This window comes from Mus pahari, chromosome 11 (genome assembly GCF_900095145.1).
Source record: "Mus pahari chromosome 11, PAHARI_EIJ_v1.1, whole genome shotgun sequence".
In the NCBI taxonomy this organism is placed as follows: domain Eukaryota; kingdom Metazoa; phylum Chordata; class Mammalia; order Rodentia; family Muridae; genus Mus; species Mus pahari.
The window spans coordinates 42,727,632-42,749,397 of NC_034600.1; the positions used below are offsets into that span (position 1 = coordinate 42,727,632).

Sequence of the window (21,766 nt, forward strand, 5' to 3'; positions counted from 1 at the left end):
CAGATCCAACTGTTTCCAAGGTGTCAAGTAGTGAATTGCCTCTTCATATGGCCTTGTCCCCCTAGCAGAGGCCACTTGGTATTGATTGTGTCAGTCCGCTCCTGATGGAAACCACTGTTTCTAGGACAGTAACACCCATAGGGTTGCAGTGGGTGAATGCAAACTAGAAACGATAGAGATTTATTTATAGAGCGAGGCCATGTTGAGGTTTGGTCTTTTGCTGAGTATTGTAATACTAAATATCGGCCCCAGGGCCTGGCTGCTCCCAGGAATGAGAGAATCTGCACATGCAAGGTGACCTTGCTCCTTAATTTTAAACTATTGGTTAGATAGATGATGACAGCCAGTAGCTGGGAAGAAGAGAGCTAGGCAGGGCTTGGTGTTCCTGGGCTTGGGGCCTAAGGAGAACCACGAGGAGAGGGAGAGGAAAGGAAGAGAAGATGCCCTGGGGTAAGAATCTTGACATTATGGCCATGGTGGCTGGCCGAGTGGAGCTGAGAGCAGCCCAGATGGATCGTGGCAAGTCGTATTGTGGGGAGCTTGTCAGGGAAGTAGACATGCTAGCATAAAGGGCAGCTGTCTGCCCAACTTCAGTGCTTACTAAGAAAGGCTCATTACAGATGTCAATGTTGTATGTCCTTTTTTATCTGGGAATCGAATGATCAAAGGCAGACTAGAAGTCCCTGACTGAGATGAACTATTTCTACAGCAGGGTTAAGAATGCTTTCCAGAGGTTTGCGGGGAAGATAGGAAACCCTTTACGCTGCAGGTAAGTTGGTAGAGGATGATTTACTGACGTGTAGCCTGAGGCCCTGAGAAGTGCTAATGGTCCACCTGATTGAGGCACCTGCAGAAGATGAAGAGGAAACTGAGGGGGACCAGCAGAACTAAGTTTGAGAACCAAGGGAGGCTGCAGAGTGAATACACAGACACTGAAGGACAAAAGGGTGGAGTGTAGATAGACCTTGCAGAAATACACACCAAAGGCAGGCCTAGTCCTTGGAGTAAAGGCATGCTTCTGCTCACCACAGATTACAACTTTCTGAGCAATACCCTGGTGAGTTAAAGACAAGCAAATTGCTATTACAGTAGTCTTCTAGAAGCTTGCAGCAAAACACCTTAAACAATAAGATCACCGATCACAGACATCATCTGCCACAGATGTCATGGCTCAGTTTAAGATCCCCTGAAAAGATGGTTCTTATCTTAATATGTGTTCTATTGCTGGGAAGAGACACCATGACAAAGGCAACTCTCATAACAGAGAACATTTAAGTGGGGCTTGCTTACAGTTTTACGGGTGAGTCTGTTATCATGGCAGGGAGCATGGTGGCGTGTAGGCAGGCTTGTTGCTAGAGAAGTAGCTGAGAGGTCGACCTCTGGATGCACTGACAGTAGGAAGAGACACAGGGCCTGGCTTGGGCTTTTGAAAGCTCAGAGTCTATGCCCAGGGACTCGTTGCTCTAACAACACCACACCTACTCCAACAAGGCCACAGATCAAATTCTCCTCAGGTGGCACCACTTGCTGATGACTAAAGCATTCAATATATGAGCCTGTGGGGCATTCTTACTCAAACCACCTGTCTTGGGGTTTCTGTTGCTGTAAAGAGACACCATGACCAAGGCAACTCTTCTAAAGGACAACATTTAATTGGGGCTGGCTTACAGTTTCAGAGGTTTAGTCCATTATCATGGTGGGAAGCATGGCAGCATCCAGGCAGGCGTGGTGCTAGAATATCTGAGAGTTCTACATCTTGTTCTGAAGGCAAACAGGAGAAAGGAAAAGTTATTTAAGCCCATTCCCACAGTGACACACCTACTCCAACAATGCCACGCCCACTCTAACAAGGCCACACCTCTTAGTATTGCCACTCCCTGGGCCAAGTGTATTCAAACCACCACAGCCTTTTTTCTGGATTACTGTCAGATCGGTTGTGTCCCATCAGTGTCTCACAGGACTGATACTATTCACCTCAATTCAAATCATTTTATCATTCACCTCAATTGAAATCATCTTACACTATCACAAGAAAAGTGAGTATTTAAGGAGAGATTGCATCCACTTCCCTGTTATGTTAGTTGTTCATCTACCATGCTTAATTTGGAGATTAAATACCATCACAGTGAAGCATGTGTGGGACAAACCATAGGATTGCCTTTTCTTGGGGGTGGGGGGTTGAGACAGGGTTTCTCTGTGTAGCCATGGCTGTCCTGGAACTCTGTAGACCAGGCTGGCCTTGAACTCAGAAATCCGCCTGCCTCTGCCTCCCAAGTGCTGGGATTAAAGGTGTGCGCCACCACTACCTGGCCTGAAACATGCCTTTACGGGTGAGTTAAGGCTGCTATTCTAAGACCACAAGGAAATAGATCATTTTTAGGGGAAGAATAATTAAGGACATAGCATAAAATTCTAAAATGAAGTTTTCTTAGATTAAAAAATGTGGAAATAATATCATAGGCGTAGATCGAATACAATTTTTCAGATGCATCATCTGTCTTTGGTTAGCAACACTTCATTGCAAAAGATAGTGCACCAATCTGGTTCATATCCAACTCTTTCCTAGTCACTTTTTTCACCTTTATATTTTCAAATCTATTTTTAATGGCTGGTTCTTCCACTTTTATACTTAGGGCAACGGAGAAGTTTCCTGATTGTCAGTCAAAGCATGGCACCTCATGTATGGTCAGCTACATGCCCACTTATTATGTCAACATGGAAGTCTGGGTGGAAGCAGAGAACGCCCTTGGGAAGGTCTCCTCGGAGTCTATCAATTTTGACCCCGTGGATAAAGGTACTTAGAAGCCGGAATTCGAGGCTTTATCTGACTCTATGACTTGTAAATCATTTTTCAGATTTCGATTAATGTAGAAATATTTATTAGTACAGTGATTTTTTTTATAAAGTCTTTTATAATGTTATTAAATGTAATGTGGAAATAGAAAAATAGCTGTCGTTTAGCTATACTCATGGCTGTGTTTAGTTTGCTTTTGGAATATTTTATCACTGCTGTTTGCTTTGTTTTATTTTGAAGACTGGGTCTCATGCAGCCCAGGCTGGCTTTAAATTGGCCGTGTGTCTAAGGCTAACTTGGAACTCCTGACCCTCCTGCCTTCCCCACTTTCATTATTCAATTTGCAGGATTGCATACCACTGCAGTCACAGTGACTTCCTTATTTTATTTTTAAAATGTAATTTGCTATAACATTTAGGCATTTTTTTTAATATCAGCATCTGAAAATTAGCAAATATGCTGAGCAGACTAGGAAACGCTTCGTTGAATCTTTCTATTATAGGGCAGAGCATCATCTAGAGAGATTGCCTTTGGTAAGAGTAATCTTATTAAACAGATCATCATGTTTTTGACTTGTATATGGAATTATAAAAGTGAGGCATAACTAACTTTAGGACTTATTTTATTCTTCAGTGAAACCCATCCCACCATATAATTTATCAGTGACCAACTCAGAAGAATTATCCAGTATATTAAAGCTATCATGGGTCAGTTCAGGGCTGGGCGGTCTTTTAAGTCTGAAGTCCGACATCCAATATAGGACCAAAGATGCCTCAACTTGGATCCAGGTAAATAAACGTTGCTGTTCATGCTAATAGTGTTGTTGCTTTCTTGTGTGCTTGCTTGCTTTGTTTGTTTTAAACACTAATATGAAGACTTGCCTGTTTTCTCAATGTCTTAATGTGAAACATTTCACCTGTCAAACAAGCAGATAGAAAAAGTGGCCTTTAAGGAAAAGAAGCAGGGTGATGGGAACAGGATACAGAGACGGCGTGCAGGTGGAGACGGGGATTTTAAGCGTGAAATAGACCAGGGCTTGGCACACATAGTTCAGACAGCTTTGCCGCAGACTGGAAATGGAATTTTGCTGGAACCTGTTTGTTTGTTGTCTTTATGTGGGAGCTGGAGTAACAGATTTTCTGGCCCCCGGCTCAAGATCCTTACCCTCTAGCCCTTGGTAGAGGATTTGCCAACTCTTAAAGTTCAGAAGGGTTTAGTGGGAACCGCAAGCCTGGAAGGGGAGGTGGCAGGTCTTTGCTCTCAGCGGAGGAGTACTTGTAGCTGTTTCGGGCAGTACCACATTGACTGCCTGTGAGATTTTGTGCTGCAATTCCATTTCTAACTAATAGCCCACTTTTGTGTTTGTTGATTGATTGGTCCATTCACTTGTTTTACTACCATGGTTGCAGTTATGGACTTATAAAGATATTAGCCCAGAACCTTTGTGCTCCTCTGTGATGCTTCACTTATTTTACTGGCTCATAATACAATCACAAAAAGCAAACAAGATTGGCTTTATGACTCAGACTGTACAGAGAGGATGTGTATTTAAAGTTCTTCTAAATATATTATAATATCATAGAATCTTAACTCAATAAAAAATGTACCAAATTTAACATCTGTTTTGTATCTGGTATTGAAATGTCCGAGTGGCAGAAAGAAGTCGTTATTTGTGTCTTTGATTTCCTCCCCGCTCCCAGTTAAAGGACAAGTTCATCCACTAGACTAGCTCCTGCTTTCCTTTTCTCTCAACACTATTATTTTTATTCATCCTGTGTGTACACATCACAGCATGTATGTAGAAGTCACACCACTTACAGAAGGCAGTTTTCTCTTTCCACTGTGTGGTTCCATGAGTCCAGCCCGGGTGTCAGGCTTGGTAGCAGGCACCTTCACTCTCTGAGCCATGTTGCCAGTCCCTAGCTTCTATTTTCTTGTTCCCTCATACACCTTCCTTCTGCACACTGTTGTCATGGTGTGCTGGCCTGTCTGATCTCACTGTAGACTCCCATTCTGCCTTGCATCCCATGAGCTATGGACAGAAGGAGCTTGGTGGGAAAGAAGAGGAAAAGAATTGAGAACGACACATTTATTTTCTTCTGTGCAGTCAGGTCGTGACTCTCAATGCTGCCCTCCTGGAGTCTTTTTTCCCTTTGCTGTACATAGAGTTAGTGGGTACAGTACAGTTCCTAGTGCTCTAAGCATTTGGGATTCCAACATTTATTCTTGCCTGTTTCTTTCCACTAAGCCTCCTTGAAGTGTGTTGTTGTCTGTGTGCTTGTTTATATGTTTGTGTTTAGCTGCTGGATGGGTCTGGCTCTTTAAGACAGGCTCTCAACTTCAGATAGTGTTGCCTAGCTTAGAAATTGCCACTGGCTCTATCTGCGGTAGCTCAGGCCTTCTGTCTGATACTGCAAGCACGGTCATCTCTTTCTCTTGAGAATCCTGAGTATTGCAGGTCTCATAGAGGAAGGAAAGAATAAGTGGGTGGAGCCTATAGATTGTCATATTGTTACCTCCATGTCTTTTTCTCCAGTGGTTGAATTTATTAATCTTGCATTAATTTGATTTCTAGAACTGTACTCAATTTAGGAACCTTCTCTATCAGAGGTGTTGATGACATCACTCGATTTGCTTTATTCTCAGGTCCCTCTTGAAGATACAATGTCTCCCCGAACTTCCTTCACCGTGCAGGACCTTAAGCCTTTTACAGAATATGTGTTTAGGATCCGGTCCATTAAGGACAGTGGGAAGGGCTACTGGAGTGACTGGAGTGAGGAGGCTAGTGGGACCACATACGAAGACAGTAAGTAAAAGCCGTGAGGTGGGGGAGGAGGAGGGAAGCGGAAGTCTGCCTGCGAACTATGTTGTCAGACTTTAAAGATACAGCCCTCACTGCTGTGCATGTGATCATTTTGGCCAAGCTGAACTGTTGTATTATTTCACAAAAAAACCTTGATATATATTATTGATAGTATAAGTGTATTTGATACTTAAATAGGTTATATTATAGTACTATGGAAAGATATTTTAAAATGTCATTTAAAAACCATTCGCTTAGCTTTGTTCAAAGAAGATGGTCCCAAGATGCTCCTTACTAGAGAATTGTATCCTAACTCATAAAAACCACACTGTCAAAGCTGGCTGTGCTGGCGCATGCCTTTAATCCCAGCATTGGGAAGTCAGAGGCAGGACAATCTCTGTGAGTTTGAGTTCCAACCTAGCCATGGCTACAGAGTGAGACCCTGTCTCAAAACTAAAATAAAACACTGTCTATGTTAGAGATTTTTTTCTTTTTTGTACTGGCATTTGATAAGCCCTTGGGAAGGCTGACCTGGGATTTGGGCTGGTTTGCTGTAAGTGCTTTTTTCTCATCATTGATTAAATTATAATTATACATACAGTGTAGAATGTAAAAGCTCAAAACGGTGTGGGGTCTAAAGAAGGTCTCTGGGTTTGGAGAGGTGACTCAGTGAGCGAGTGCTCTTCCGAGGCCTGGAGTTCAATTCCAGGTCAGAGGATCTGATGCTCTCTTCTGACCTCCACGGGTACTGCATGCATACAGTGCATAGACATATGCAGGTAAAACACCCAGACACATAAAAATGAATATATACAGAAAAGTTAGACTCCCCCAGAGCTGCTAGCATTTCTGACCTCCTGTGCACCACCAGCAGCCAGTCCTTTGCTGTAGACCCCTCTCTTTGGACCTTTTCCTCCCATGGTCTCATAGCAGCACCAGCCTTAGCTTCCAGACCCCATGCCTTCAACCATCTTGCTAGAGGTTTAGGTCACTGAACTAAAAATGCCAAAGGCAGCAGTGTCCCTCCTTCTGTAAGGCTTTTCTCGTTCCCATGAACACTGTAGAAAGCAGTCTTACTATGGCCAATTTGAGAATGCTCAGTCCAATAACTAGGCTCCTTTGGCTCAAGGAGGGATATTTTGTTTTGTGGGGGAGGGGAAGGATGAGGACTTTGTACTTTGTAACCCAGGCTGGCCTTGGACTCTCAGCAGTCTTTCTCTACATACCAAGTGTTGGGATTGTTGATGGGGAGTTCTTACAGTGGGTTTTCAGAGGTTTACAGGTCCATTTGTATCAGTTCATGGAACACCTCAGAACGGAGGCAAAGTGTGGTTAAGTGTGGAGCCTACAGCTCTCTCTCGAGCCATCTTAAAAGCCATTCCATGAAGCATTTCTTTAGCCTGTGGCGTGAAGCTTCCAGATGCTGCTCGTCTTAAGAGGTGTCTCTGGTTCACATCCTGTGCACTTCTGTCTTCTTTATTCCATTGGAGTGCAGCACCATGGTAGTGGAGTGCGTGAGATGTCAGTGTCTGGGACCAGCAGCTTCTCAAACAGCTTCCTGCCAGCCTGCCTGTCTGCTGGCTCTCCCTGCATTCCGTAACTTTCTTACAACCAGCACAAAGCTGTGTGGGTTTCATTCAAATACTGTTTGTTTTAGTAAATACAATATTTGTAGGTATTCTTAACAAAGCTCTGCAAAGTCAGAACTTATAGGAATTTTGTTTTGTTGTTTGAAATGGGCTCTCCAGTAGCCCACGCTCAAATGCACTAAGTAGCCATATGGCTGGTCATAATCTCCCTCCACACCTCCCGTGCTAAGTTGACGAGGCCCCATGCTTACCATCCTCCTAGAAGAATGCTTTGTTGCAGTTACAGTTACTCATGCCTTGGCTTTAGTTCTGCCGTCCTTGTTGCTCACAAGGACAAAGTTACTCACAATCTCAAATTAGTAAATAAAAAATTTTAGAAATAAACAATCTGTAAATTTTAAGTAACTTCATTATATTTTTATTATCCATTATTTAATATCATACATTAGTAGTTTATTGCTGTACCTAATTTACAAGTTAAACTTTAGCCTGAGTAATGTTTTCAGGAAAAGCAATGCATATGAAATGTTCATTACTCTTCAGAGTTCCTGGTGTCCACATGGGCTCTTAGAACACATGCTGTGCAGATTGCAGGGTTGCTGCATCAGTATGTGTGACTGGATCCTTGTGCGCAGAACTGTCTTTTTATATTATAACCATACTGCTAGAGGCCAGACATACACCAACATGTGTGTTTCCAATTTCATCTTTAGCAAAAAGTAATACAAGTAACTGTTTGATTTTTGTAGTCACTGTTGGAAGAAAAACTTTATTTTTAAGACTTTGTTCTTCCTTGTCCACTGTACTACATGAATACACACACACACACACACACACAGTGGTGCTTCTTTTTTGTCTATTTGTAAGAATATACTTACATCTCTAAAGAATTTAATTATAATCTATAGTCAAGCACCGTGGCATAGGCCTGTAGTCCCAACTGCAGAAAACCAAGGCAGGAGAATCATTTGAGCCTAGAAGTTCCATCCCACTATGGGTAACATAGCAAAACCCCATGTTTTGTTTTATTTATGTGAGTGTGTGTGTGTGTGTGTGTGTGTGTGTGTGAGTGATGGTGATATAAATTCTCAGCTGTCATCCTGACTAATGACAGACCCAGGTACATTGTACTGCTATGGGCCTGCTCTTGTAAAGAGGAATACTGTGTGACTGAAGGGCCCGCAGACCATTAAGAACAGAAAGAATTACTTCAGAATTTTACAGCATTGTTAAGATAAAAAGCATTTTGTTTTATGAAGGTTGTGTTTTCTTTAGGACCATCCAAACCACCAAGTTTCTGGTATAAGATAAATCCATCCCATGGGCAGGAATATAGATCTGCACGGCTCATATGGAAGGTAAAAGAAAGATAAAAAAGATTTATACTCTTATCTCATACAAATGTACTTAAATGGTATTTTAAGTCTAACTTCTTAACACTAAAGTTTTATTCATCATTATTTCCTCCAGACATTTAATATTGTTAGTATATAAAAACACAAAGCCTTATATAGCTACTGAAGACGCCAACCAAGTTTATGAACTCAGCTAATCTGTCATTTTGGATTTAGCACAGTTCATAGAAGGGTAACCTCTATAAAAACAAGACCATGTCCTAAATGTCTCCGAATTCACAAGGGAGCTGCCTAGGAGACTGAGGGGCCTAGAGAGAGTAGAATGTGGGCCGGTGAGGCCACACCTGTACATCACACTGTAAAGATAGAGAGAAGAAGATGCTGAAAACACAAATGATAGAGACCAACATCTCAGCTTGCAGAGCATTGCCGAGACAGAGCCTAGACCACACTACAGCCCTGGTTCGGTTGATGGCTTTATTTTCCTATTTTATTTATTTGCTTGTTTGTTTTTATTCTTTCTTAGCTAGTAGTACTAAATTCAAAATGAGCTCAGACTGAAGAGGCAGCTCAGCTGTTATGAGCACTGGCTGCTCTTCCAGAGTATCCAGGTTTGGTTCTTAGCACCCACATGGCAGCCTGCAGCTGTCTGTGGGGATCTAGCACTTTCTTCCGACCTCCAGGCAGGCACACAGTACAGGAACAGACATGCAGGTAAAACATTAATATAAAAATAAATCTTTTTTTTAAATGAATTTGCCTTTTCCTTCCAATTAAATATTTACAGGTTTGACATACTGGCAGAATCTGTGGACATGAAAAGTTGATTATTCAAGATTCATAAAATAATTTTTGGTAAACGTTTATTATAGGCATTACCTCTTTCTGAAGCCAATGGGAAAATCTTGGATTATGAAGTGATTCTTACACAGTCAAAGTCAATTTCACAAAAGTACACAGTTAACGGCACCGAGTTGATAGTAAATCTCACCAATCACCGCTATGTAGCATCTCTAGCAGCAAGAAATAAGGTGGGCAAATCCGCTGCAGCTGTCCTCACCATCCCCAGCCCCCACGTCACAGGTAAGGCGGAGCCGTGGCACCGGTGCCAGGGCTAAGGGTGGACAGCGTCCTGGGGTAGATTGGCTGCTCTCTGCTGGCAGGGGCGTCATGATCGCAATCAGGAGGCACCTCAGCCCTGTGCAGATCATTTGAACTTTGCAGCTAGCTTGCTAATCCATTTAAGTGCTTCCTGATAATTTGTTTTGTTTTTTTGTTTTTTTTTGAAATACTATTTCAAGGTTCTAGGAATTTTCTTTGCATGTGACATAAATATATTATTTATCTAATTTATCTAGCTGTTAAGGACAAAGACACAGTTATAAACTTCATACATAAAGCCCTAGGATGTGACTGTAAAATATTGAGCTATCAGATTTGTCAGTGTTGACTGATTTTATCCACATTAATTTTTTTTTTTTAAAGCTTCCCATCCGGTAGTGAATCTTAAAGCATTTCCAAAAGATAATCTGCTCTGGGTAGAGTGGACGCCTCCATCTAAACCTGTGAACAAATACATCCTAGAGTGGTGTGTGTTGTCCGAGAACGCACCCTGTATCGAAGACTGGCAGCAGGAAGATGCTAACGTGAATCGGACCCACTTGAGAGGTACACCTACTAAGCGTTTAAGTAGATGGTGTTCGTCTGACCCCAGGAGACAGTGTCCTTTCCAGGCTGTTCGTCTTTGTCTTCTGTTGTCTGGGTTATTGTGAGTCACTGAAAAGACTCGTAGCCTCACTGTGACTAGATGTGTGACTTAGCAAGCTACGCTTTAACTCTTAGCTTCTCTGAACCACGGGGTCTCTGTATGGAGAGAAGGACCAGTACTTTTCTAAAAAACTAAAATACAAATAAAAACCCTTGTATTAACTTGATTAACAAAAGGACCCTTGCAGAACTGTACAGAGAATCTAGTTCAGCCTTTACTACCAGTTGGTTTGTTCCTCGTGCTCAACTCAGTTAACTCTCTCATTATCCAGGTGTAAATTAGTTCCCGAGTTTAACTTCACAGGGCTCTTGAGTGCTGGCAGCCCAGCCAGAACACAGGTTCCTATGCATTCCAGGTTCTAACACAGAATGGTGATGATAGCTGCTAATGGTGATACACTGCATGGTTGTAAAGTCATATAATAGCATTTAAGAAAACAAAAAACTACTCCATGTATGTTCTTTAGTTCATAAAGAAGGGTAATCAATAGGGTTTGGCTGTGCGTAGAGAGCACGCCCTAAGCAGGGTGGCTCTTGTTAAACTGCTGTTCAATCTTGATAAGCTTAGATGCCTCCTTTATTAACCTTACCAGATAAAAATCCTGGGGCCAGGGGCAGGCAGCCTAGGAGGTTAAAGAGTGTATGGTCAGCTCTCGGAGACAGAGGTCTCAAGGCTCAGTTCCCTGAAAGAGTCACTATTAGAGCAGAATTTAGAATGGCTTACTTTTTTTTTTTTTTTAATCATAGATATCAAGAAAAGGTAAAATTGCTCTTTTTAGGAAGACAAAGGTGCACTAATTTTATGAATGTAGTGAAGGAAATAGATTCATGGTGAAGGTATAAAGAGTGTAAGAATGACCTTGTTGGTACGTAGGATACATAGCTTATAAAAGACCACTTTATTTCCTAAACCATGCTTCAGTTGTCTGATAAACTTTGATAATTTGGAAGGATGAGAAATAAAGAAAGTACTGTATTTTAGATTTTTTTCTTTTAGAATTGAGCGGGAAGCAGCCTAACTCATTTTTTTCCCAGCTACTCCCAACAATACAGCTGTGCATCAGTGCTCCGCCCTTGATCTCACTGTTGGACCTTGGCAGGTCCCAGATTGGCTAAAATACTGACCTAGGGTTTCCATTGCTGTGAGAAACACCATGACCGAGGCAACTCTTAGAAAGGAAACATTTAGTTGGGGCCGGCTCCCAGGTTCAGAGGTTCAGTCCATTGTCATCACGTCAGGGATGCAGGCAGGCATGGTGCTCGAGGAGCTGGGCGTTCTACATCTGTCTGCAGGCCGCAGAAAGAGACTGAGTCCCACACTCAGCATGGCTCGATCATAGGACACCTCAGAGCCTGCTCCCACAGTGACACACTTCCTACAACAAGGCCACATCTGCTATAGTTTCACTCTTCCTAATAGTGCCACTCTCTAAGGGCCCGTGGGGGCCATTTTCTTTCACACCACCACAAACTGCAAAGCTGTCCAAGAATAATCTGAAGTGTTTTACTAACCCTGAACATAAAGGCATTCACTATTTTTATTAGCAACATAAACACTTTTTATATTTTCTGGTTCACTGCACTGACACTAAAAGTAGCCTTGTGTTTTCTGTCACCTGGATAGCTCATCATAGCCTTGAATTCATGGTGTAGCCCAGACTAGCTTCCAGGTCATTGTGTTCTTCCCACTTCAGCCAACATTTTACTATAGAAGATTCCTTTATATATAAAACTGCAGTGTTTAGAAGAAAGTAAAACTGTAATAAGGTAAAACTCTCACCGGGACCGCTTTCTCTGCTGTTCTTGTTGTAGGGAGCCTCCTGGGGAGCAAATGCTATCTAATTACGGTGACCCCCGTGTTTACCACGGGGCCCGGACGCCCTGAGTCCTTGAAGGCGTACCTCAAGCAAACAGGTAGGTCCATCCTTGCTTGCATGGAAAAATGCTTTTAATATTTTCTAAAACATTTTATCACTTTTAACTAAGAATCCTCCATGTGCAGTGGTGGCAGACGTCTCAGGGCTGGGTTGCCGTTATAGGTAGATCTCTGTGAGTTCCAGGCCAGCCTGGTCTACAGAGTGCATTCCAGAATAGCCAAGAGAAACCCTTGTCTTGAAAACAGAACCAACAAAAAAGTCTCCTCATTTTGTTCAATAATTCTGCCATAAGAACCCTTTACTGACTAGTGTTGATTCCTAAATGCACACTTCTCAGTTCACAAATGCGCTTACTCTCTTACAGCTCCTACTAGAGGACCAACTGTTCGGACAAAGAAAGTGGGGAAAAATGAAGCTGTCTTAGAGTGGGACCAACTTCCTGTGGATGACCAGAATGGATTTATTAGAAACTACTCCATATCTTATAGAACAAGCGTTGGAAAGGAAATGGGTAATAAGATTGTTGCAACTACTAAGAATATGTTACTAAAGCTTTTTCTTAAGTTTTTAAATACTTGTCTCTCACATAATGTGTATGATTGTACATAGCATCTTTAGCAGACATCTGCAAAGATCTCATATGTTTATGACGCTATTTTTAAAAATATTGTATTGTAGGTGTCTTAGTTAAGGTTTTACTGCTGTGAACAGACACCATGACCAAGGCAACTCTTATAAGGACAATGTTTAATTAGGGCTGGCTTACAGGTTCAGAGGTTCAGTCCATTATTATCAAGGTGGGAGCAGGGCAGCATCCAGGCAGGCATGGTACAGGAGGAGCTGAGAGTTCTAAATCCTCATCTGAATGCCCTAAGAGAATAGTGACTTCCAGGCAGCTAGGATGAGGGTCTTAAAGCCCATGCCCACAGTGGCACACCTACTCCAACAAGACCTCACCTCCTAATAGTGCCATTCCCTGGGCCAAGCATATACAAACCATCACTAGTAGTAGTGTGGTTCAGCAGGTAAAGGCACTTGTCACCAAACCTATGACCTCAGTGCAACCCCTGGGTCTCACATGGTGGAGGGAGTCGGAGCAAGTTGTGAATTGATTCCCAAAAGTAAGTTGTCCTCTGACTTTCACACACACGCACGCACACACACACACACACACACACACACACANAGAGAGAGAGAGAGAGAGAGAGAGAGAGAGAGAGAGAGAATCATACACAGAGTAAATAAATGTGATTTTACAAAGATTTTAAACTTTAAATATATATTGTTTTGTCCTTTAAGAATTTTTGGTTATAAATCCTTGCTGGAAAAGTATTTTTAATACTTCACAATGCCAAATATAGGACAGATAAGTCAAGAACTTTGGGTAAAGAACTGTTGTTCTCCTTCTAGTCGTGCATGTGGATCCTTCTCACACAGAGTACACACTGTCCTCTTTGAGTAGTGACACGTTGTACATGGTCCGAATGGCAGCATACACAGATGAAGGTGGGAAAGATGGGCCGGAATTCACTTTTACAACACCAAAGTTCGGTAAGAAATCACGAAACTTCATGTCGGAAGTTTAATTTGATTAGAAACGGATTTACTGTGCTAACCTGCTGTTTTAAAGTACCGTGGGGATGGAGGCAGCTCAGAGGCAGAACACTCACCAGCATCAAAGCTGTGGGCTGAGCCTCAGCATGGCTGAGGTGGGTAGCCGGCACAGTGGGGTGTGTACTGTAGGATGTGGATGGACACTTCTCTATCTGGTATAGGTTGCTGATGTATATGAGCTCCTCTCCTTTTGGCTCCTGCTTACCATGGTGGCTGATTCACCAGCACATGAGATCTCAGAGCTCACTGACCTCCCTTCCTGGGCTCCTGGTTTTTCAGAGTGGATTGTGTAGGTCTCCATCTTTGACAGGTTGCTTGAGTAACTAACTAGTCTGGCTCATTCACTTTGCTGCTGAAATCAGTTTTCCGCCCTACCTGCTCAGTGTACAGATGTAAATGATGACTATGCACTGAGAAAAACAGGCCAAGGTAGAGGGAGCCATGTCTCAGCCAGTGCTGGAATTGAGCTTCACCTTCTTTCTGCTCTTCAGCATAAAGTGTGCTGGCCCCAGGGGCCCCCCGGGGCTTACAGTCCTGCCTTCCTTCTCCTGCTGCATTGATGTACTTTTACTGTCTGTATTCTGCAGAGCTCCATTCCTGGCCCACTTTCCTTATGTGCCTTATTGCTGCTATTTAGACTTCTTACCCGCCTTCAGCTCTCCCCTCTTTACTGCTCCACCTGCCAGCTCTTCTGAGAAACCAGATATTTAGTTGTAATTGCGACAAGCGTCTTTGTGTTTTTCCCTTGCATAATGGAGGAGAGTGGGGTTGCTTGTATACCTCATTCCCCTTCGGAGTAAGCTTGCCTTTGGCCACAGGCTCCTCGCTCCCTCTGCCCAGTCGTGACTTTCTAAGGGCACAGTCATCATTTATGTCCCTATTGTCTCGTGTGGCTGCTCTGTAGCCTCTCTGACAACTTATAGTACATTCTTATTTGAATCATTATAGATTTTTTTTTTTTATTTTATTGAAACTATGTGTAATTCCCCAAATGTACCAGGGTTTTGTTCTATAGTAATGTCCATGTTCATTGTTGAATGTAAAGATAATATAAGAATGCAATTACAGGGCTAGCGAGATGGCTCAGCGGTTAAGGGCACTGACTGCTCTTCCAGAGGTCCTGAGTTCAATTCCCAGCAACCACATGGTGGTTCACAACCACCTGTAATGGGATCTGATGCCCTCTTCTGGTCTGTCTGAAGACAGCCACAGTGTACTCATACATTAAATGAATGAATAAATCTTTTTTTTTTTTTTTTTTTTTTTTTTTTTTTTTTTGGTTTTTCGAGACAGGGTTTCTCTGTATAGCCTTGGCCGGCCTGGAACTCACTCTGTATACCAGGCTGGCCTCAAACTCAGAAATCCGCCTGCCTCTGCCTCCGGAGTGCTGTAATTAAAGGCGTGCGCCACCACGCCCGGCTTGAATAAATAAATCTTAAAAAAAAAAAAAAATGTGATTACATAAAATCCTTATCTTTCCTACAAGGGAAAATCAATGAATTTTCTGGAATGAGAACCCACGTGATGGCTTGCTAATAGATTTGTAACAGTCAATACTTAGAGCAAACACTGAAAAAAGATAGTAAAGCTTTGGAAGTGTTCTCCTACTTATAAAAGTCCTATAGGACACTTTTACAATTTATTGTAAAAAGGAATGTAAATTTGTTCAAATTCCATACTCAAATATAATCTAGCAATATCTCTCTCTTTACATGTTTAAAAATGAATCAGTAATACTAAAGCTACTTTATAATTTGATTTGTTGTTGTTGTTCTTGTTGTTGTTGTTGTTACCTATGTGCAGTTTCCATTCTCGCTTCCTCTCATGGCATGGGAGTGTTGCCCCAAAGACTTAGCTCAATTGAAGAAAGACCACCAATAGTAAATACCCTAATTTAATCAGTAAACAGTGCAAGTCTACAAAGCCATCGGCAGCCGGCTTTGGAAGAGACAAAGCTACGGTCACGGTGTGGAGCATAGGACATAGAAGCCATCTTAGAGAGCATGTTTTGGGGGGTTTTGTTGTTTTTTTTTCTCCCTGCCAGTGTTTTTTTATGTTTATTACACACTGAGGTTTGCAGTGTAAGAACAAATGTCTGGGATTAACTCAAGGACAGAGAGGAAAAAAAAAATCTACCTCAGAACCTGAGAACCACCAGGGCAAAGGGAATGTCTACTTTGTCAATAATCTGCAACTCAGGCACTTGGAAACAGACAGGAAAGCCCGACTGCGCTCCACAGTGAGTCTGGGCCAGCTAGGTACATTGCGGGACACTGTCTACAGAAACAAGAAAATCAAGTGGTATCCAGTGAAGACGATAATGGTCTTTCCTCTCTTTCTATGTATTGACAGTTATTTCTTATTATACCCTTTGGTTGTTTTAGCTCAAGGAGAAATAGAAGCCATAGTCGTGCCTGTGTGCTTAGCGTTCCTCCTGACAACTCTGCTGGGAGTCTTGTTCTGCTTTAACAAACGAGACCTGTAAGTTGCACCTTCCATGGTAGTATTCAATTGTTGATGTTACAGCTGAGCTCTGGTTGTGCATGGTGCTTGCCACGACCCCACACTCACCCCCACACCTACCAAAGCACTCTTGTTTGGTTTTAGTCTGTCCTGTCTCAACCTCTGCCCCATGTGGACTAGTCTGGTCTCAGGTGTAGCTTTGTCTGATCTGAGTGGAATCAGGTGGCTTGTAGACCTGTCACATCTAGCAATGTTGGAGCTCATTCCTGCTGTTGCTTATGTTAATTTCCCCTTTGTGCAGCTGAAGCACGGTCTGCAGTGTGGGTGTATACGAGAGTTTACAGGTTCCTGATTCTTGCCTGTTGTTTTATAAAACAGCTGTGAATACCCACGTCCCACGTGCTATCGGTACACGTTCTCACGGCTCTCAGATAATCATGTTAACTTTATCAGAAGCCACTAGAAACAGGCCTGGAGCCCCATGACAGCATTCATGTGACATGTGCAGGGCTCTAGGTTCCATTCCCAGACCCACAAGAAGAGCAGAAGCAGTCCCAGGCTTCTTAGTGTCTCCGCCATCTTGCAAGTGTCCCACCATCATTAGCACATGGCATCGAGGTGTTGTTCTGAGCAGGAGTGCAGGACCCTGTTTGCATTTCCATCCTGAGGACCAGTGCCTGTCTTCCTGAGACACCCAGATTGTTAGAATGATTTAGTCAGTCAAGCTGTTTGTCCAGCTTTAAATTAGAGTGGTTTTTCTTGTTTTTTTTGTTTGTTTGTTTGTTTTGGTTTTGTTTTGCTAATATTGAGTTGTAAATGTTCTTTTTGTTTGGAAACAAACATGTTTCGCAAATTTTGTCCCAGTTTCTGTATTTTGTTTCCTTAACTATCACTTTGGGGAAGCAGAAGTTTTTAATTTTGAAGTTCCCTTTCCCAGGCTTTTCCTTTGGTTCTTGTATTTTGTACCCTCTTTAAGAAATCTGTCTAACTCAGGGTTCTATTTTCTTCTAGAAGTGTAGTACACTTAGCTCTAACATCTGTAATCCATTCTGAATTAATTTGGGGATATGATATAAACCAGAATCCAGTTTCTGCCCCCACCAATCTAGTTCTGTTTCAAATAAATGTTTGTCCCTGATAGTCTGTGTTTACTTCTAGGCTCTCATTTCTGTTCCCTTGAACTGTGTATGTTCTTTTTTAATTTTTGATATTTTGAGATTGGGTTTTATATAGCCCATATTGACCCTGAACGCCTATTCTTGCCGCTTCTGCCTCCGGAGTGTTGGTTTCAGCATGAATGTGTTTCTGCTCTCACCTGGTGCATCAGTCAGCGCTGTGATGTCCTGTCTTCTTTGGGAAAACACAAGTTTATCATATTTTACTTGGTGTCAGTTAGATACCACTTTTATGTAATTTTCAGACTGGGTACTCTTACTTGAAAGTTAAAGTCTTTGCATTGTTACATGCATTCTACATATACCTTGCTTCTTTTCCTTTTAGAATAAAAAAACACATCTGGCCTAACGTTCCTGATCCTTCAAAGAGTCATATTGCCCAGTGGTCACCTCACACCCCCCCAAGGGTAAGATTCTTACTGTTTCTGATATACAGGCTAACTTACTAGGATTCATTGATAGAGTTTAACCAAAAGATATTTAGGCTGAGTGAAAAGAAAATAGGATGTAACTGGCAGTTGTCAAAATCGTAAGTGATCCTCTCCATTCTAGCACACGTCTGTCTGTTGTAGCATGTTTGTGCAGATGTTCCTCACACTGCTCAGTGCACACACAAATACTTTTGCTGAAAATGGAAACCGAGGACCGGCTACACATGGATCTGTGACTGGATGCTAAGTCCTGGCTAATGTCTGCCGTCCTCACCCCTGCAGAGGAGTTCTGGGAACTGTTCTAGACTCTTCACACTTAACAGACCCTGGAGGGGAAAGCCTTCTTATTACTCTAGTCATTAATCCTAAACTTAGCAAATTATACCTGTAACCTCTTATAGTTTACAAAACCTCATTTATTCAAGTTTGAGTTTTTAATGTTTCCAAGGCTTTTTCATATCTGTTTAATTCTAGGCTGCCTTCTGTAGCTATGAAATAGTCAGTACTATTTATAGCCTACTTGCTTACAACGATATTAATTTGGAAACTGGAAGTACAGCCCGACCCAGACTTCTTGGTTTCAGAGACCCTTAGAGATGGGATGATTCGCACCCCTGAAAGTCACTAAAAAGTTTCAAAGATGCACTAGCCCTTAAAATTTAAAAGAGCTGTAATATGGGGCTCAGAGAGATGGCTCAGTGGTTTAAAAAGCTGAAATATGCCAAAGTGATCATTCATTTTTCTCTTTCCAGCACAATTTTAACTCCAAAGATCAAATGTACTCAGAGGGCAATTTCACTGACGTAAGCGTTGTGGAAATAGAAGCAAACAACAAGAAGCCTTGTCCAGATGACCTGAAGTCCTTGGACCTGTTCAAGAAGGATAAAGTGAGTACAGAAGGGCACAGCAGTGGCATCGGGGGGTCCTCGTGCATGTCCTCCTCCAGACCCAGCATCTCCAGCAACGAGGAAAATGAGTCTGCTCAGAGTACCGCCAGCACGGTGCAGTACTCCACTGTGGTGCACAGCGGCTACAGGCACCAGGTCCCATCCGTGCAAGTGTTCTCAAGGTCTGAGTCCACCCAGCCCCTGCTAGACTCCGAGGAGCGGCCAGAAGACCTGCAGCTGGTGGACAATGTGGACAGCGGGGATGAGATCTTGCCCAGGCAACAGTATTTCAAACAGAACTGTAGTCAGCCTGAAGCCAGTCCAGATATTTCACAGTTTGAAAGGTCAAACCAGGTTTCCTCGGGCAGCGAGGAGGATTTTGTCAGACTGAAGCAGCAGCAAATTTCCGATCACATTTCGCAGCCCTATGGATCCGAGCAACGGAGGCTGTTTCAGGAAGGTTCTACAGCGGATGCTCTTGGCACAGGGACTGATGGACAGATAGAGGGATTTGCATCTGTTGGAATGGAGACGGCGATCGATGAAGAAATTCCCAAAAGTTACTTGCCACAGACTGTAAGACAAGGTGGCTACATGCCACAGTGAAGGACTGGCTCCTGAACTTCAGCAGGAACTGCAAAGTAAAGCTAAAGACTCGTGACTTCAGATGAGAAACAATCTTGACTCCCTGAAGATAGCCATTGCCTTTAAGGACAAAGTCACACCTGGGCCACCTCCATTCCAGAGTACCTGGGATTCTCCTTCAAGCACTACACGAACTGACTTTATCCTCTGAATTGCTGGAGGACTCTGCGCTGTTTCCGAATGTTTGCACTGCCGAAAACAAAGTGTGTCTGAGTTTATAAAGCTGTTGGCTTGCTACATAGAAAACGGGGGATTTAAATGAGCCACGGTGTCAAGGCATCGTTCAGCTGGGCTGGTTTTGATGGGACTGACCATCCAGATGCCAGCACAAAGGCCAGCAGCATCATTTAAAAGTACCCTGGGGCACACTGTCCAGATGATGTCATCTAGACAAAGAAAGAGTGGAGGGGTGGTTTGTTTCTGGGTCTGCCAGAGAAGTGTGGCCTGCTCCTTGCCATTGGTATCGATGCTGCCAGTTACTACTGAAGAAAAGGATGAACTTTAAAGAGAAGCAACATAGAAGTACCCATTTTCTTATAGTCACCTACAGCCTCCCAAGAATCTGCTTATTATTGATAATGTCTTTCAAAGTCAATTTCATCAACCCTATAGTGGACCAGCCTGGCCTCAAACTCAGAGATCTGTCTGCCTCTGCCTCCAGAGTTACTGGGATGAACGGCGTGCACCACCACTGCTCGACTTAAAAAAAAAAAATTGCTGTTTTTAAAGACTTAAGTTGTTGACATTTTTCTGAACACATATAAACACACCAGGGACAAATGATACTAGAGACTGGTTGAGGAAGCACTTTATCCAGAATGTCTTCAACTTTAAATTACTTTAATTGACTCCACCTTGTTTTTATTTTCAAGAATAGCAAGGTGTTTGTTGAAGGGTGGCCTTTCCCAGAGCCTCAAGCAGTCCCAGAACACACCCACCAATATCAGCGACCTCCACAGTGGCAGAAGTCCTCCTACAGAGCTGACGAAGCCGGAGGGGTTCTGCTAGTTTGCAGCATGGGCTTTGAATCCACAGCCCTGTGCATGCTAGACCTTCACTCTACCACAGAGCTGCTCTTCCGCCAGGCTCATTATGTTATCTAGGCTCTCGTGATCCTCCTGTCCCAGCGTCCTGAGTGTCTGGGACTGTGGGTGTATGCTGTCACACACCCAGCCAGGTCTTTTTAATATCTGCCATTTATGAGGTAGAGTTTTAACACACGATCTAGGACTATCTTAAACCTATTCCTTCTAGTTGCTTTATTAAGGAATAGCCCAGGCATCCAGTGTTTAGCACTAAAGCCATTAATGTATTTGTGCCTAACTTTCCAGTGTGACATGGAGGTGGGGGGTAAAGGTAGACACTGGGTGGACAGGAATTGGCTGAGCACCATTAGAGGCTGATCACTACTAAGTGCGCTCACAAGAAAAGGCCTAAAGTTTCAGACCATGGGCCCTTAGTTCATGTATAGTGGTTACCACGCAGTGCCTGAGGAGGAGTTGATATGCATTTAGTTGGATGCAGTTTTACNTTTTACTCTCAGAAGGTTGTTTATATTCTACTTGCTGATGTGTTATCATTTATATTTTTATACTGGGTAATCCTTTTCTGAGTTCTTTCACTTGTATAATCCTCGTGAGACAGTACATGCTTTGCTCTGGTATAGTCAGTTGCCTTCTTGGCAAAACCAACCTGGAATTGCTAAAATGACAGAAAGGCCAGGTCAGGGTCAGAGAGACCAGAATTGACACTACAAGGCTGGCACTATCGCTGTTCAAAGCCTGGTCCCAGTCAAGACTGAATTTTGTTTTGTTTTGTTTTGTTTTGTTTTGTTTTGTTTTGTTTTGTTTTGTTTCGAGACAGGGTTTCTCTGTATAGCCCTGGCTGTCCTNGAACTCAGAAATCTGCCTGCCTCTGTCTCCCGAGTGCTGGGACTAAAGGCGTGTGCCACCACTGCCCGGCAGGACTGAATTTTCTATGTATATATTTGCCAGGAAATGAACACTTGCTGAATTTCTCATTTTCTCACAGTAAGCAGTCTCGTTATGGGACTCTATCCGTGTTTAGTTTAGCTGTGACTTCCCTCATATCAGACAGTGATGCTGTGAACATTGTAGTGTGATGTCTGTACTGGGTAGGGACAGTAACCCAGTGTGAGCTCAGGCATGAACATAGAGATCACTGAAGGAAGAGCCTCCTGGAAGCAAGTTGGCATGTTAAATCCCATGCAGAGTGTCCCAGGGGGCCGGGGCCTCCGCCAGCAGGGAGGGGGTATGCTCACTGCATGAACATTCATTCGGGAGATGTATAATGGAGCACCTCTCTTTGCTCTAAGAGAAAAACCGTCTTAAAATTCATCTTAAATA

The 21,766-nt window shown here is 42.9% G+C and overlaps 1 protein-coding gene across 1 annotated transcript; it reads left to right on the top strand.

Moving 5' to 3' along the window:
- Positions 1 to 674: 674 nt before the first annotated feature.
- On the top strand, positions 675 to 21,273 carry Il6st (interleukin 6 signal transducer). The gene is made up of 13 exons (XM_029543996.1): positions 675 to 769; positions 2,634 to 2,794; positions 3,428 to 3,582; positions 5,441 to 5,600; positions 8,462 to 8,544; positions 9,414 to 9,624; positions 10,027 to 10,209; positions 12,121 to 12,222; positions 12,550 to 12,696; positions 13,596 to 13,736; positions 16,184 to 16,280; positions 17,763 to 17,844; positions 18,621 to 21,273. The coding sequence occupies exons 1-13, from the start codon at positions 693 to 695 to the stop codon at positions 19,359 to 19,361; spliced, it is 2,340 nt and encodes a 779-aa protein (XP_029399856.1). The 5' UTR covers positions 675 to 692; the 3' UTR covers positions 19,362 to 21,273.
- Positions 21,274 to 21,766: the final 493 nt, after the last annotated feature.

Excerpts from the sequence above, each read along its gene's own strand:
- Il6st (XM_029543996.1), top strand. The coding sequence starts at position 693 with ATGAACTATTTCTACAGCAGGGTTAAGAATGCTTTCCAGAGGTTTGCG. Across the intron at positions 9,625-10,026 it reads CCCCAGCCCCCACGTCACAG|CTTCCCATCCGGTAGTGAAT; the intron begins GTAAGGCGGAGC and ends TTTTTTTTAAAG. Across the intron at positions 13,737-16,183 it reads TTTTACAACACCAAAGTTCG|CTCAAGGAGAAATAGAAGCC; the intron begins GTAAGAAATCAC and ends TGGTTGTTTTAG.